This window comes from Capricornis sumatraensis, chromosome 15 (genome assembly GCF_032405125.1).
Source record: "Capricornis sumatraensis isolate serow.1 chromosome 15, serow.2, whole genome shotgun sequence".
In the NCBI taxonomy this organism is placed as follows: Eukaryota; Metazoa; Chordata; class Mammalia; order Artiodactyla; family Bovidae; genus Capricornis; species Capricornis sumatraensis.
In genome coordinates this window covers 67,698,503-67,713,268 of record NC_091083.1, presented here as the reverse complement: position 1 = coordinate 67,713,268, position 14,766 = coordinate 67,698,503, and the positions used below count along the sequence as shown (strand labels likewise).

General features: G+C 45.2%; 1 protein-coding gene across 3 annotated transcripts; it reads right to left on the bottom strand.

Moving 5' to 3' along the window:
• Nucleotides 1-1,088: 1,088 nt before the first annotated feature.
• Nucleotides 1,089-5,594, bottom strand: PROCR (protein C receptor). 3 transcript variants are annotated; one of them, XM_068987759.1, is made up of 4 exons: nt 5,448-5,594; nt 2,579-2,819; nt 1,932-2,210; nt 1,089-1,680 (listed from the first exon to the last, which is right to left on the bottom strand). In XM_068987759.1, the coding sequence occupies exons 1-4, from the start codon at nt 5,532-5,534 to the stop codon at nt 1,562-1,564; spliced, it is 726 nt and encodes a 241-aa protein (XP_068843860.1). In that variant the 5' UTR covers nt 5,535-5,594; the 3' UTR covers nt 1,089-1,561. The 3 variants fall into 3 exon arrangements, with proteins under 3 accessions (XP_068843860.1, XP_068843859.1, XP_068843862.1); XM_068987758.1 differs by having other exon boundaries at nt 2,579-2,830; nt 5,459-5,594; XM_068987761.1 differs by having other exon boundaries at nt 1,089-1,581; nt 2,579-2,830; nt 5,459-5,594.
• Nucleotides 5,595-14,766: the final 9,172 nt, after the last annotated feature.

Below are 14,766 nucleotides of genomic sequence, written 5' to 3'. Positions count from 1 at the left end.
GTATACATGTATTGTCTTATATGGTGGTAGGGTGGTGGTTTAGTCACTAAGTTGAGTCTGCCTCTTGTGACCCCCATTAACTGTAACCTGCCAGGCTCCTTTGTCCATGGGATTTCCCAGGCAAGAAAACTAGAGTGGGTTGTCATTTCCTCCTTCAGGGGATCTTCCCGACGCAGGAATCGAACCCACTTCTGCACTGCAGGCAGTTTCTTTACTGCTGAGCCACCAGAAAGCCCATTTATCATATATATATAAAATTTAATACTCATAATGCCTCTATGAGGTAGGTATTGTTATACCCTTAAGGGTTATTTATTATACCCTTTTTGTATATTTTATTATACCTTTTGTTTATGAACTGAGGAAGTTAAGTGCCTGGCTCAAGGAGGTAAAACTTGAGTCTGTCTTATGACAAAGCACATGCTCTCAAAGACATCATGATGTTTCCTCACGGAAACCACCATATGTAGACAGTATTTGAAGTCATGGAAGTTAATAGGTCACCGGAAATGGTACAGTTTAAGGGGGGACAAAAGGAGCCAAAAAAGGAATTTTTAAGGAAGTCAACATTTCAAAGGTGAATTGGGGAAGCTGACACATACAAATGGACTGACTGAGTGGCCAGAACAGTTTTTAAAAGTGAGAAGTATGCTATCTCAGAAGTTAGGGTGAAAAGAAATTCCTAGTCCACAAAGTGAAAAGGTTTCACATGTAGAGGTCACTGATGATCTTAGAGCAGTTTATAGACAAGTCAGATTGCAGTGGATTGGATAGTGAGTATGAGATGAGGAAGTAGAAGCAAAGGGTATAGGTTAAGGAATTCCCTGGTTGGGGAACTAGATCCCACATGCTGCAACTAAAGATCCCACATGTTGTAATTAAGACCTGGCACAGCCAAATAAGTATTTTTTTTTTTAAAAAAGAAGTTCTCTCTTTCTTAAGCAAAGGCGGGGGTCGGGGGGCGGTATGAGCTACTTTCCCCAAAGTTTTGCAAAGTAGAGGAAATAAAAATGCTGTATACATAAGTAAGGAATTTTATTAGTTATTATTATTGATTACTTAATAACTCCTTGGTCCCATATTACTTGAATTTCACACTTCCATCATTTCTCTGGTTACCACTACCTCTATTGCACCAGTGTCTCTTCCCAAATCTAACTAACATAACTGAAAGCACAGAATGTTGGTTATTTGGGTTGCGGATGACTTGTTTTACTTGGTTGTGTGTTTTGAATGCCTCAGATTCTGTCTTTGAAAGAAGGGCCATAGACCACCTCTGTTGCCCCAACTCCATCATCTGTTTTCCACAAATACAAATAAGCATTTACTTCCCAGACCAATTCAGCAAAATATAGGAGTTCTTTGGTTCTTAGCAAGTCGAGTACCCTGTCTGCCTAGGCTCCTCTCCTTCCTTCCCCCAAACTCTTGGCGGGCAGATCTCAGGGAAGAAATGAGCTGCCACTCTAAATCTTCTGGAATATAATGTCCCAGACGGAGAGTCTGCACAGTTCTGCAGTGAGCTGAATCAGTCTAGCCTTTTTCCAGCGAGGGCTGGAGATAATCAACACCGCCGCCGTCCACCTGTGCACAGGAAGATGCCTACAGCCACTCCAGTGACGATGAAACAGCCCACCAGGACGCCCAGGACCAGTGAAGTGTAGGAACGGCCTGTTTGGCTTCCTGCTGAACGTGGGAAGAGTTAGCTTGAAGAACATACCCCCAAACAAGTGAGTCCATGGTTTGAGTCAAACCCCAAAGGATTTCTTCCCCAAAGGAAGTAGGGGAGGGGCTAGTTTACCAATTCACATGTGTGTACTCAGTCCCAAATCGCCAGCCCTGGGCCTCCTGTTGCTCAAGGTATCCATCTTTCAGTTCCACCCATTTGCTTGGAACCCACCCAACACATAGGTCCCTCCCTGAGCCCATCATACCTTTCAAGTTGTTCGCGGTGATGTGTTTCTGTATGTATTGCACACAGGTGTCCTGTAGAAATTCCCGCAGTTCGTACCGAGTTCGATTGTACTTGTTTAGCTGGTCAACCGTGTAGGTGACCACTCTGGACGGTGCATGAGGTTCCGCCACCCATGAGGCTGTCTTCGGCTGGAAATTTACAAAGGAGCTTCCATTCACAGCCACTTCGAAGAAGACACGGGCTTCCGAGCCCTCAGGAGGCAACTCGCAGCCCAGGGAGCAGCGAATGATCAGAGGAACTGTAGGTAGGGGATTCAGGATCAGGGGACAGTGTGGAAAAGGTGTCAGGTGTGAGGGGGAAACGGAGATCAGGGTGTAAGGTGGACCAGGGACAGGGATTCCCAACAGGGACCCCCTCGAAGTCTTGCCAAGCAGGAAAAGGGCCTGACGGAAAGTACAGTACGTCAGCTAGGATACCGACTCTTCTCCAGCCTCAAGCACCCACCCAGCAAATCAGCAAAGGCAACGCCGGGCGGGGACACCCATCCCAGTACTCGGCCCCGCCTCGTTCTTCCATAAGCCCGCCCCCTCGTGGCCCGCCCACAGGCCACGCCTCCCACCTCAAGGGCCCGCCCTCGCCAGCCCCGCCCCCGTGTGCGTCACTCACAGGTCACGCCCCGCTCCTGGTGCACCACCTGCACCAAGCCCACGAACTCCTCCAGGTAGCGATTCAGGTATCTCTTCGTGAGTGCCCAGCTGTCGGGCTCCTGCAAGGGCTGCAGCTGTTGGATCGAGACGTTGTGGCCTGGGCCTTCCAGCACGTGCGTCAGGACCCCCCCCAGCGTCGCGTTGCCCCGGTGCCACACTTGAGAGGGGTTGCGGAAGTAGGAGACCTGGATCATTTGGAGCTCCCACGGGCCTGGGGGCGGAAGTCAGAGCGTCTGGTCCGGGCCGGCGTGGGAGGGGTCAGCGTGTAACTCGAGATAATAACCCCCCACCCAGAGTTCAGCCGCCCACCTTCTTGGCCCTTTATAACCATAAATTGCCCTCCCACCCTTCCACCCATTTGACGCTGTCAAGTAACCCTGTCAGGAGCGCAGGACAGGGGTTATTATCTTTGTTTTACAGGTGAGGAAACTGAGGCTAGACGTGCAGAAGCCAGTTGCCTCAGGATAATCCAGACAAGTGGAAGAGCCACTCTGACCTCCTTTCAAGCTCTCACCCCTTCCTCCCCCCACCCCCCTCCCCATCCCCCCGCCATTTCCAGTTGGTTATTAAATCCTGGTGGCTCAGACACCTGCAATGAGGGAGACCTGGGTTCAATCCCTGGGTCCAGAAGATCCCCTGGAGAAGGAAATGGCAACCCACTCCAGTATTCTTGCCTGGGAATTCCCAAGGACAGAGGAGCCTGGTGGGCTACAGTCCATGGGGTTGCGAAGAATCGGACACCACTGAGGGACTAACACATTTTCACATGAAGACCCAATTTCATCTCCTATTCTCTGCCTCTTCTGCCGCTGCCCTACTTCAGGCCTTAGTCCTTCTCATCTGGACTGGAGTAGTGATTTCCTCGTCCCCTCCACTCATCCTTTAGTCTCACCCCTTTTTATCTGACCTCCACCTGGCCCAGAGATAACATTACATCCTTCTGCTTAAAATCTTCCAGGGACACACTCCTCAATCAACAGCAACGACAATAATAGCTGCTGCTGCTGCTAAGTCGCTTCAGTTGTGTCCGACTCTGTGCGACCCCATAGTCGGCAGCCCACCAGGCTCCGCAGTCCCTGGGATTCCCCAGGCAAGAACACTGGAGTGGGTTGCCATTTCCTTCTCCAATGCATGAAAGTGAAAGTGAAGTCACTCAGTTGTGTCCAACTCTTTGCGACCCCATGGACTGCAGCCTACCAGGCTCCTCCATCCATGGAATTTTCTAGGCAAGAGTACTGGAGTGGGTTGCCATTGCCTTCTCCGAATAATAGCTATTAAGTGCTTATTATGACCTGGGCACTATACTTTACGTGTACTATTATCTTATTTGTGCCTTCCTCCCATTAAGTTGATGTAGTAGCTACTATTATTAACCCCATCCATATGGAAAACAGACAAGTGGCATAGGAGAGTTAAGATTAGCATGCAGGGTGTCTGAATCCAGCACTCTTAGCCACTCAACTACACTGTCTCCCTATAAGCTATCTGTCTGTAGAATCAATCCAAAGTCTTTAGCCGGACATTCAAAGCTTCCCGAAGGCTGGTTCCCGCACCCCCCACCCCTGTCTCTCCCTCCTCCCAGCTCTTTTGGTCTCTTCCCTATGCTTAGATAGTACTTCAGTACTTGGAGTCTGTCATGCTGGCTTTCAGCTGACATGTGAATAGCATGGCAGGGTTGCTCTGCCTCTTGGCAAACTTCTCTTCATGCTTTAAGGCCCAGCTCTATTGCCCTCTCCTTAGAGACGTTTTCCTAATGCTTCTCCTCTTTACCCTCCCATACACAGTGAGTCAATTTCAATGATCCCAGATTCTGCATAACTGTCTTCAAACACACAGACTTCCATCCCTCTTGGCACTGGAATCATGTCTGATTATCTCTGCCTCCTACACCTGCCAAGGGCCTGGCATGGAATTGGTGCCCAGAGAATGTCTGAGGAGGGAATGAGTCCCAGGTTGTAAATCTGGGGGTGTCTCTGTCCATGTCTGCATCTGAGAAGTTGTGCTCTGTATCTGTAGATGTGAATAAGTATATCTGTGTGGGTCACCCCCAGACAAGGTTCTTACCTGCTAGGTGACCAGTCTCCTTTGTAAAATGGAGATAATAGTATTACCCACCTTGCAAAGATTTTGTTGAGGTTAAATGAGTCAATACACGTATTAAGTGTAGTGAGCACTCATTGAATACTGGTTATTTGCTGTCTCTCTGGGGCAGGGGGTGGGGGAGCAATTATAATGCAGGGTAGAAACTCCCCTTCTCTGCTTAAGTGCAGCCACTGTGACAGCCTGATCCCCACTGAGTTTTCCTACTGACTGCAGCTTGTCTCTCCCTGAGTTTCCCCTCACCAGTCTTCCTCCACCATCTCTAGTCTCCTCTTCTGCCTCCCAGTTCTCAGTCCTAGTCTTTCCCCCAAACTCCCATCACTTCTCCCAGTCTCTCTCATTCCTTCTATCTCTCGTCTCATCTCTTTTCCTATCTTCCCTAAACTCACCTCCATCCACCATCACCCTCAGACCTCTCCCTCTCCAGACTTCACCCACCCACCTCTCCCCTCTCCCCATGGCTAATTCTCTCACCCTTTCTACCAGCCCCTTTCCCATTTGTCTAGCTTTGTTTACCCCTAGCCTCCTCCATCTCCCCCTTCCCAGGAGCTAAACTGTAACTTCTTCACCTTGGCTTGGGGACACAAACCAGTCCCCAGGATCGCCTTCCCTCTGGAGAGATCCAGCTGGCTGCAGGCCCAGAACCTAGGGGATAAACTCTCCTCTGGTCTTGCCCGGGCACCCAGATAGGCTGGGTCCCAGGAACCATCCCAGGACAGGACATATGCCCTTGACTCACCATCTGAGGCTTCCTGGCTGCGGAGGGCCCAGCCGGGCAGGAGCAGTGGCAGCAGGGGCAGCAGTGTTGTCAACATTCTGTGCTGAGATTCTCAACCCCACCCGGGCTCTTGGCTCTGGCAGACTGGGGGCTCCGCCAGCTGCTGCCTAGGGGAAGAAGAAATGAGGACTGTTTGGGAGGGGAGGAGGCTGGACGGAGGAGGCTGGAAGGTGGCCAGGGCTTGGGAGGAGAAAGAGGGCGGCAGGCTTATAAAGTGTTATTCTTACCGTCTCATTTCCTACTGGGGGGCCGGCCTCCCTCTTCCCCTCCCTCTGCCCCGCCCGGCATCACACCCTCCTGCCCAGACCTGCCTTTTCCCTTTTCCCTGGGCCGCTTCCGAGGAACAGTGAGCGGAAAAGGGGGAGAAGGGCCAGAGAGAAGTCCTGCCCTCGCTGAGTCAGGGGGTGGGGCATCTACTTAGAGCAGATTTTAGGATGTTGAGATCAGCATGCTTCTGATGGGGAAACTGAGGCCCAGAGATTGCCCAAAGTGTATACATCATGGTGATGACAGATCCAGGGTTAGAATTCAGTTTTCCAATATGTTGACTACATTTTATCGGAATTTTTAGTAAATAGTAATTATACAGTCAGGGATCTTGTTCTCAGAAATAGTCACAAAATGAAGATAAAGCAGCTTCATGCAGCATTGTTTGAAACAGGAGAGAATTATAAACCATCTAATTCTCAGTAGAGAACTGGTTCCTTGCAGTAATATTTTTCAAAATGAAGTCACAAACTATTAGTAGGCAATGAAGACAATTAGGCAGCTTATTATTAGCAGGGTTTTTCCTTTGAATGAAATAGAACAGTATAAAAATTTTCAATGCATCACCCTTAATCAGGGTAAATATTATTTCATGAAATATTTGTTGAACTGTACATGTGTGTGTATTGGTTTTGTGCGTGTAGGTTTCTATGATGGATATTAAGTAGCAGTATAAAGTGTATTTCTTACTCTAGGAAGCAAATACAGTAAGTCCCCTATACACAAATGAGTTCTGTTTTGAGAGTGTGTTTGTAAGTCCAATGAAGGTAGCCTGGGTACCCAACTAACACAATTGGCTATATAGTACTGTACTGTAATAGGTTTCTAATACTTTTCAGACAAATAAAGCAAACACAAAAAATAAAAAAATTTTAATCTTCTGGTACAGTTCCTTGGAAAGTACAGTAGTACAATATAACAGTTGGCATACAGGGACTGGCATGCATGTTTGGATCTTTGAACATTTGCAACTTGCAAATTCATATGTAGGGAACTTACTACCAATGCCCACTCTATCTTCATCATATTACTTAGCACTACCTGAAATTATATTACTTACTCATTTACATGGTTTATTGTCTGAATGTCCCATCAGAATGTAAGCTCCATGAAGATAGAGGCTATCCATCTTATTTGCTTCTATACCTAGAATGGTGCAAATAATAGCATAATAAATAATAAACATCAGCTAGTGGAGGACAGGATGAGATAGTTATAAGATGTAGAAATCATCAAGAGTAAGTTATGGAACATTATGTACAGTTTAGAACCACTTACGTGTCAACCATATACACAGCAACTAAACAACCTATTTCTTTGTGGGAGTAAATGAATCTGGAAGGATATACATCAAATAGAGCAATGGTTTATCTCCAGGGAGGGGCCTGAGATTAAAAGAGTGTGTGTGTGTGGTATATGTGTTAAGGACGGCAGTTTTGTGAAAGGTTTTCTCTATTTTGTGAAGGATTTTATCATTCTATCTGTATTGTTTGAACATTTTGCATCTAGAATGTGATCATGTATCTCTTGTTGAATTAAAAATAGAAGTTTCAGTAACAAATGGTGGTAGAAGAAGGCAGCAAATCACTATGAGCTGATGTGTTGACATGAGACCCTGATAAATGGAAAAAGGAAGTGTGGAACAACACATATAGCATGCTGTGCTGTATTTAGTTGCCCAGTCGTGTCTGACTCTTTGCGACCCCATGGACTGTAGCCCACCAGGCTCCTCTGTCCATGGGGATTCTCCAGGCCAGAATACTGGAGTGGGTTGCCATGCCCTCCTCCAGGGGATCTTCCCAACCCAAAGATGGAACCCACGTCTCCCACATATAGCATTGGGTTGGCCAAAAAGTTCATTCAAATTTTTCTGTAAGATATTACAGAAAAACCCAAACAAACTTTTTGGCCAACCCAATAAAATTCCATTTAATTTTAGTTTAAAAATTTTACTTCTGTCCATGTAATCCATATATAATTTGACTATTATATTAAAAGAAACTTTATGTGTGTACCTATGTATTTGTATATGCATAGAAAAAAATGCCTGCAAGGGATCAGTAGAGAGTACCTCTGGGAAATGGGATTAGGTAAAGAGCTGATAGGGGGATTTTAACTTTTTATTTTATATACTGTTTCTCAGAGGGAGAGTTGATGTCATAGAATTGGGGCAGACCTTGGGTACATACCAGGCTCCCAGTTTCTGAGCTGAAAATATGCAGGAGTATCCATACTCACCTCTCAGCTATTATAAAACAACATAGAAATAACTATTTTTTCCAGCTCATCAAAACAATCTAGTCTGAAGGAGAAGATGGGCCTTGTTTTCCTGAACTAGGGCTCAGAAAAAGCAGAATTTAAGTCACTGCCAATTATATTGTCTCATCTTTTATACAAAATTCAGATCAGTTCAGATCAGTTGCTCAGTCGTGTCCGACTCTTTGCAACCCCACAGATTGCAGCCCGCCAGGCTTCCCTGTCCATCACTAACTCCCAGAGCTTACTCAAACTCATGTCTATCAAGTCAGTGATGCCATCCAACCATCTCATCCTCTGTTACCCCTTCTCCTCCCGCCTTCAATCCTTCCCAGCATCAGGGTCTTTTCTAGTGAGTCAGTTCTTCACATCAGGTGGCCAAAGTATTGGAGTTTCAGCATCAGTCCTTCCAATGAATATTCAGGACTGATTTCCTTTAGGATTGACTGGTTGGATCTCCTTGCAGTCCAAGGGACTCTCAAGAGTCTTCTCCAACACCACAGTTCAAAAGCATCAATTCTTCGGCACTCAGCTTTCTTTATAGTCCAACTCTCACATCCATACATGACCACAGGAAAAACCAAAGCTTTAACTAGATGGACCTTTGTTGACAAAGTAATGTCTCTGCTTTTTAATATGCTGCCTAGGTTGGTCATAACTTTCCTTCCAAGGAGCAAGTGTCTTTCAGTTTCATGGCTGCGATCACCATCTGCAGTAATTTTGGAGCCCCCCAAAATAAAGTCAGCCACTGTTTCCACTGTTTCCCCATCTATTTCCCATGAAGTGATGGGACCAGATGCCATGATCTTAGTTTTCTGAATGTTGGGTTTTAAGCCAACTTTTTCACTCTCCTCTTTCACTTTCATCAAGAGGCCCTTTAGTGCTTTGCTTTCTGCCATAAGGGTGGTGTTATCTGCATATCTGAAGTTATGATATTTCTCCTGGCAATCTTGATTTCAGCTTGTGCTTCATCCAACCCAGTGTTTCTCATGTTGTACTCTGCCTATAAGTACTCTGCATATAAATTCATACAAAATTAGTATGAAATAATTCATACTTGAAGAGGTCATTCACGCCTGAAGAATTTTATCACATACACACACAAGCCCCCAGCATTCAGCATAAGGAGTAAAATATTACCAATATAATTGAAGCCCCTTCTATACTCCTCCCTAATGCATCTCTCTCCCCCATGGCCCACCACCAAAGTAACCACTAATCAGAATTTGTTATTTTTTACAGCCTTACATTTCTGTATTCCTATATGGCATATGCATTTACTCTTAAGTAATATATGCAAATATTACTGCATAATATTCTGCAAATATTACTGCAAAAATTCTGCAAAAGTTGGGCTTTATGTAAGTGGTATTGAAGTGCTTGTATTCCTCTGCAGTTTGCTCTTTTTCACCTGGCATATTAATAAGGTTCATTCACGCTGCCATGTGTTGGTCTATTCATTTCCACTGCTTTATGACATGCCATGATTATGAACGTATCACAATTTATTTATCCATTTTCCTGCTGTTAGACATTTCAGTCTTTCTTTTCTAGCTTTTTGCTATTATAAACAACATGAATGTTCTTATAAACATTTTCTTGTGCATGTGTGGGAGAGCTTTTGTAGATACAAACCTGGGAGTGGAATTGCTGAGTCGTAAGGTATATGCACATCTTCAGTTTGATTAGATATTGCTAAGAGTCAGACATGACTGAGCAGCTTCATTTTTCACTTTTCACTTTCATGCACTGGAGAAGGAAATGACAACCCACTCCAGTGTTCTTGCCTGGAGAATCCCAGGGACGGGGGAGCCTGGTAGGGTCGCACAGAGTTGGACACGACTGAAGCGACTTAGCAGTGAGTTTGTGCACTTTTGCTCTGCCTTTTGTCTCCCTTGGGGGCTTGAAGGGTACTTTGGGATAAAGTATATGATTGAACCAATTCGGAACTGAAGGCTGTGAGTCTTTGATCTAAGCAGATAGGGCCTGGGTTACTAGGATTATTAAAGTGGATCCATACCAGAACTTCCCCAGTGGTCCAGTATTTAAGACTCCATGCTTACAATGCAGGGAATGAGGGTCAGGGAGGGAACTAACAAACACATGCCAAGTGGCCAAAAACATAAATTAAAAAATAAATAAAAATTTTAAAAAGTGGATCCATTCCAATACACACAGAGCTAATTACAGAGAGGTCTTTCTTACCAAGCTAAGATCTGTCGTGGACACAGTGACAGCAGCCACAGCTGTTTCCCAAGCACCCTCTTCACACACCAGTGCCCTGAAAATTAAGCAGCAGAGATGGCAATTATTATAGGTAACATTTATTGTGGCTAGGAACAGTTTTAAGATCTTTACACAAATAATCTCACATTATTCATATGCCAGCCCTACCAGGTAGGTTTTATTAATGTCATTTTATAAATAAAGAAACAGAGGCTTCGAGAGGGTAAATGACTTACCTAAGTTCAGTTCAGTTCAGTTGCTCAGTCGTGTCCGACTCTTTGTAACCCCATGAACTGCAGCACACCAGGCCTCCCTGTCCATCACCAACTCCAGGAGTCCACCCAGACCCATGTCCATCGAGTCAGTGATGCCATCCAATCTGAGATCATACAGCAAAAGCTCTAATATGAAACCACATCCCTCTGATGCTGAAGTTCATGAATTTAAGCGCCACATAGTATCTCAAAAATTGGGGGAGCTAACTCTCCATCAATATATTTTTGAACACATGCTTCCAACATGCTTGAATATTTATGTTATATATATCATGCCAAAAGTTCATACCAAGTGTTAGACCCTTATAGCTTCCTCTGGGGTAGGTAGCCCAAGGCTCATTGTCTCCATGTGACAAATTGGATAATTAAAACACAGAAAGGGTAATGAACTTGCCCAAGGTCACAGACCTGAGAAGGGCAGAGCAGGGACTGGAACTCGAAGAGGATGGGATATGGGATTGGGCACAAGAAGAACAGGGATGAGGAAGCTGGTAATTGGGGGCAGCTCAAGGGGTGTCCCCATTCCCTTTCTAAAGCCAGGGATGAGAGTGGTAAGAGAAGTGAAATGCTGCGCTTGGAGCCAGAGCCTCTGCTGCGTCTGGCCTGGGTGGCCGAGGGGGCAGAAAACCACCAAGCAGAGTGGGCACGGGGCCAGACGCTGGGATTTGACTGAGACCTACGAATGAGGGTCCTGTGAGTGAAGGGAAGTGAAGGAAGCGAGGAGAGCACCTGCAGGGGAAAGATAAGGGAGACAGGAAGCTGAGTGGGGGCCAGCATTGGTGCAGCCCCAGTGGGTGAGGAGAGGCCCTGCCAGGGCCGCAGGAGCTGGGCTGAGCTGGGAGCTGGCAGGGTGCCCGGCTGGACTTCAGAGGACCAGCCCTCTGCCTCTGTGTGAGCTACTAAAGAGAGGCAGCTTAACCAACCAGGCCCAACTCAGATAACAACAAATAACGAGTGTGTGCTTCCTTCAGGGATCACCTCCCCCTGAGGATGTGAAAAAATAACAATAATATGTATTGAAGCTTATTATGTGCTAAGCGTTAAGTCAGTAGAGTACTTGTGTTTTATTCTCACTAGTGCCCTATGAAAGCTATGAAGGCACAGTCATTACTCCCATTTCACAGATGAGGACATAGAGGCACAGAACAGTGAACTGACTGCTGGAAGACACCCAGCTGGCAAAGACAGATCTTAAATCCAGATGACCGGTATCCTAAATATGCTTTCTTAACTATGAAGCCATCCTAAAAGGGTAAATGAGATGACTCATACAAAGTACCAGAACACAGTACTTATTCAGTAGGTGGAAGAGATAAGAAAGGAATTGCCTTTGGGGGCAGCAAACAGAACTGACTGTATAGCAGAAGAATGGAGGATAGATAGTAAATAGAATTTCCTGAAAGAGAGGCAAAGGAATAGAGATAAATCTTAGCCAAGATTTCACCCTGTACACACTCGCACAGCTCAACTTAGGAAACATGAAATGATGCCCCTAAAGTAGGATGTTTCCAGCTCCTGCCTTCCCAGCAAGTGGTGGAAGCCTAGCATTCCTGGCTTGGCACCTGCCCATCTTTCCAGTCTTATCTTTCCATGTATTCCAGTCTCAGCCAAATCTGTTCCTCTTGGTTTCCTGAGCAGAGAACACACAAATGTTATCTTTTCACTTTATCTTGTCTTTAGATAAACAGAAGTTTCTAATAATCAATTTTATCATCTTTTCTGTTAGTCTGGGAAATCCTTCCCTACCCTGGGATCATGAAGATATTCTCCTATCTATTTTCAAAAGCTTTATAGTTATATCTTTTGTCTTTAGGTGTATGATGTGAAATAGAGATCAAGATTAGTTTCCTTTATGTGGATAGCCAATTGTCCCAACACCTCTTCTTGAAAGTCTGCCCTTCCTTACTAATTTGCAGTGACATCTGTGATTTACAGTTAGTTTCTTTTGTTTCAATGGCCTATTCTTCTCTCCCTGCCCCAATGCCACATTCTCTCAATTAGTATAAACATAATACATCTTCAAATCCATAATACATCTGTTTCAAATCCTGAAAGATGATGCTGTGAAAGTGCTGCACTCAAAATGCCAGCAAATTTGGAAAACTCAGCAGTGGCCACAGGACTGGAAAAGGTCAGTTTTCATTCCAATTCCAAAGAAAGGCAATGCAAAAGAATGCTCAAACTACCACACAATTGCACTCATCTCACAAGCTAGTAAAGTAATGCTCAAAATTCTCCAAGCCAGGCTTCAGCAATACGTGAACCATGAACTCCCTGATGTTCAAGCTGGTTTTAGAAAAGGCAGAGGAACCAGAGATCAAATTGCCAACATCCTCTGGATCATGGAAAAAGCAAGAGAGTTCCAGAAAAGCATCTATTTCTGCTTTATTGACTATGCCAAAGCCTTTGACTGTGTGGATCACAATAAACTGTGGAAAATTCTGAAAGAGATGGGAATACCAGACCACCTAACCTGCCTCTTGAGAAATCTGTATGCAGGTCAGGAAGCAACAGTTAGAACTGGACATGGAACAACAGACTGGTTCCAAATAGGAAAAGGAGTACGTCAAGGCTGTATATTGTCACCCTGCTTATTTAACTTATATGCAGAGTACATCATGAGAAACGCTGGACTGGAAGAAACACAAGCTGGAATCAAGATTGCCGAGAGAAATATCAATCACCTCAGATATGCAGATGACACCACCCTTATGGCACAAAGTGAAGAGGAGCTAAAAAGCCTCTTGATGAAAGTGAAAGAGGAGAGCGAAAAAGTTGGCTTAAAGCTCAACATTCAGAAAACGAAGATCATGGCATCCGGTCCCATCACTTCATGGGAAATAGATGGGGAAACAGTGGAAATAGTGTCAGACTTTATTTTTCTGGGCTCCAAAATCACTGCAGATGGTGACTGCAGCCATGAAATTAAAAGACACTTACTCCTTGGAAGAAAACTTATGACCAACCTAGATAGCATATTCAAAAGCAGAGACATTACTTTGCTGACTAAGGTCCATCTAGTCAAGGCTATGGTTTTTCCTGTGGTCATGTATGGATGTGAGAGTTGGACTGTGAAGAAGGCTGAGCGCCGAAGAATTGATGCTTTTGAACTGTGGTGTTGGAGAAGACTCTTGAGAGTCCCTTGGACTGCAAGGAGATCCAACCAGTCCATTCTGAAGGAGATCAACCCTGGGATTTCTTTGGAAGGAATGATGCTAAAGCTGAACCTCCAGTACTTTGGCCACCTCATGAGAAGAGTTGACTCATTGGAAAAGACTCTGATGCTGGGAGGGATTAGGGGCAGGAGGAGAAGGGGACGACAGAGGATGAGATGGCTGGATGGCATCACGGACTCGATGGATGTGAGTCTGAGTGAACTCCGGGAGTTGGTAATGGACAGGGAGGCCTGGCTTGCTGCGATTCATGGGGTTGCAGAGAGTTGGACACGACTGAGCGACTGAAGTGAACTGAACTGAATACATCTTCATATCTTGCAAATCAAGTCTTCCCACCTTGTTTTTTGAGACTGTCTGTTGAACTTCTGTACATAAATTTTGGAATCATTTTAACAAGTCATTTGGATTTTAGTTGCTATTATTAATTCATATAACATGCTAATGGCTTTGGGGAAATTGACATCTTCACAATATTGAATCATCTAACACCTGATAGAGTATATATCATCATTTATTTATATCTCTGCTAGTGTCCCAGTGACAAAGAACCCCTAGTGATAAAGAATCCACCTGCCAATGCAGGAGATGCAGGAGACATGAGTTCAATCCCCAGGTGGGGAAGATCCCCTGAAGTAGGAAATGGCAACCCACTCGAGTATTCTTGCATGGAAAATTCCATGGAGAGAGAAGCCTGGCAGGCTACAGTCCATGGGGTCAGAAAGAGTCGGACATGATTGAGCAACTGAACAAGCACGCTGCTAGGGTCTCCCAGTGTTATATGAGTTTCTCTCTAGACATCTTGCCCATATTTTGTTAGATTCCCTCCCTAGGTCCTTCATATTTTAAAATGTTATTGACAGTGGTGGCTGTGAACGTCATTCAGTCGTCCCCGACCCTTTGTGACCCCACGGACTACACAGTCCATGGAATTCTCCAGGCCAGAATACTGGAGTGGGTAGCCTTTCCCATCTCCAGGGGATCTTCCCAACCCAGGAATCGAACACAGGTCTCCCACATTACAGGGGGATTCTTTACCAGCTGAGCTACAATGGTATTTATAAGAAATTTC

Coding starts and splice junctions, on each gene's coding strand:
- PROCR (XM_068987759.1), bottom strand. CDS start 5,534: ATGTTGACAACACTGCTGCCCCTGCTGCCACTGCTCCTGCCCGGCTGG. Junction 2,820..5,447: donor CCTCAGATGGTGAGTCAAGG/GCATATGTCCTG, acceptor GGCCCGTGGGAG/CTCCAAATGATCCAGGTCTC. Junction 2,211..2,578: donor CCAGGAGCGGGGCGTGACCT/GTGAGTGACGCA, acceptor CCCTACCTACAG/TTCCTCTGATCATTCGCTGC.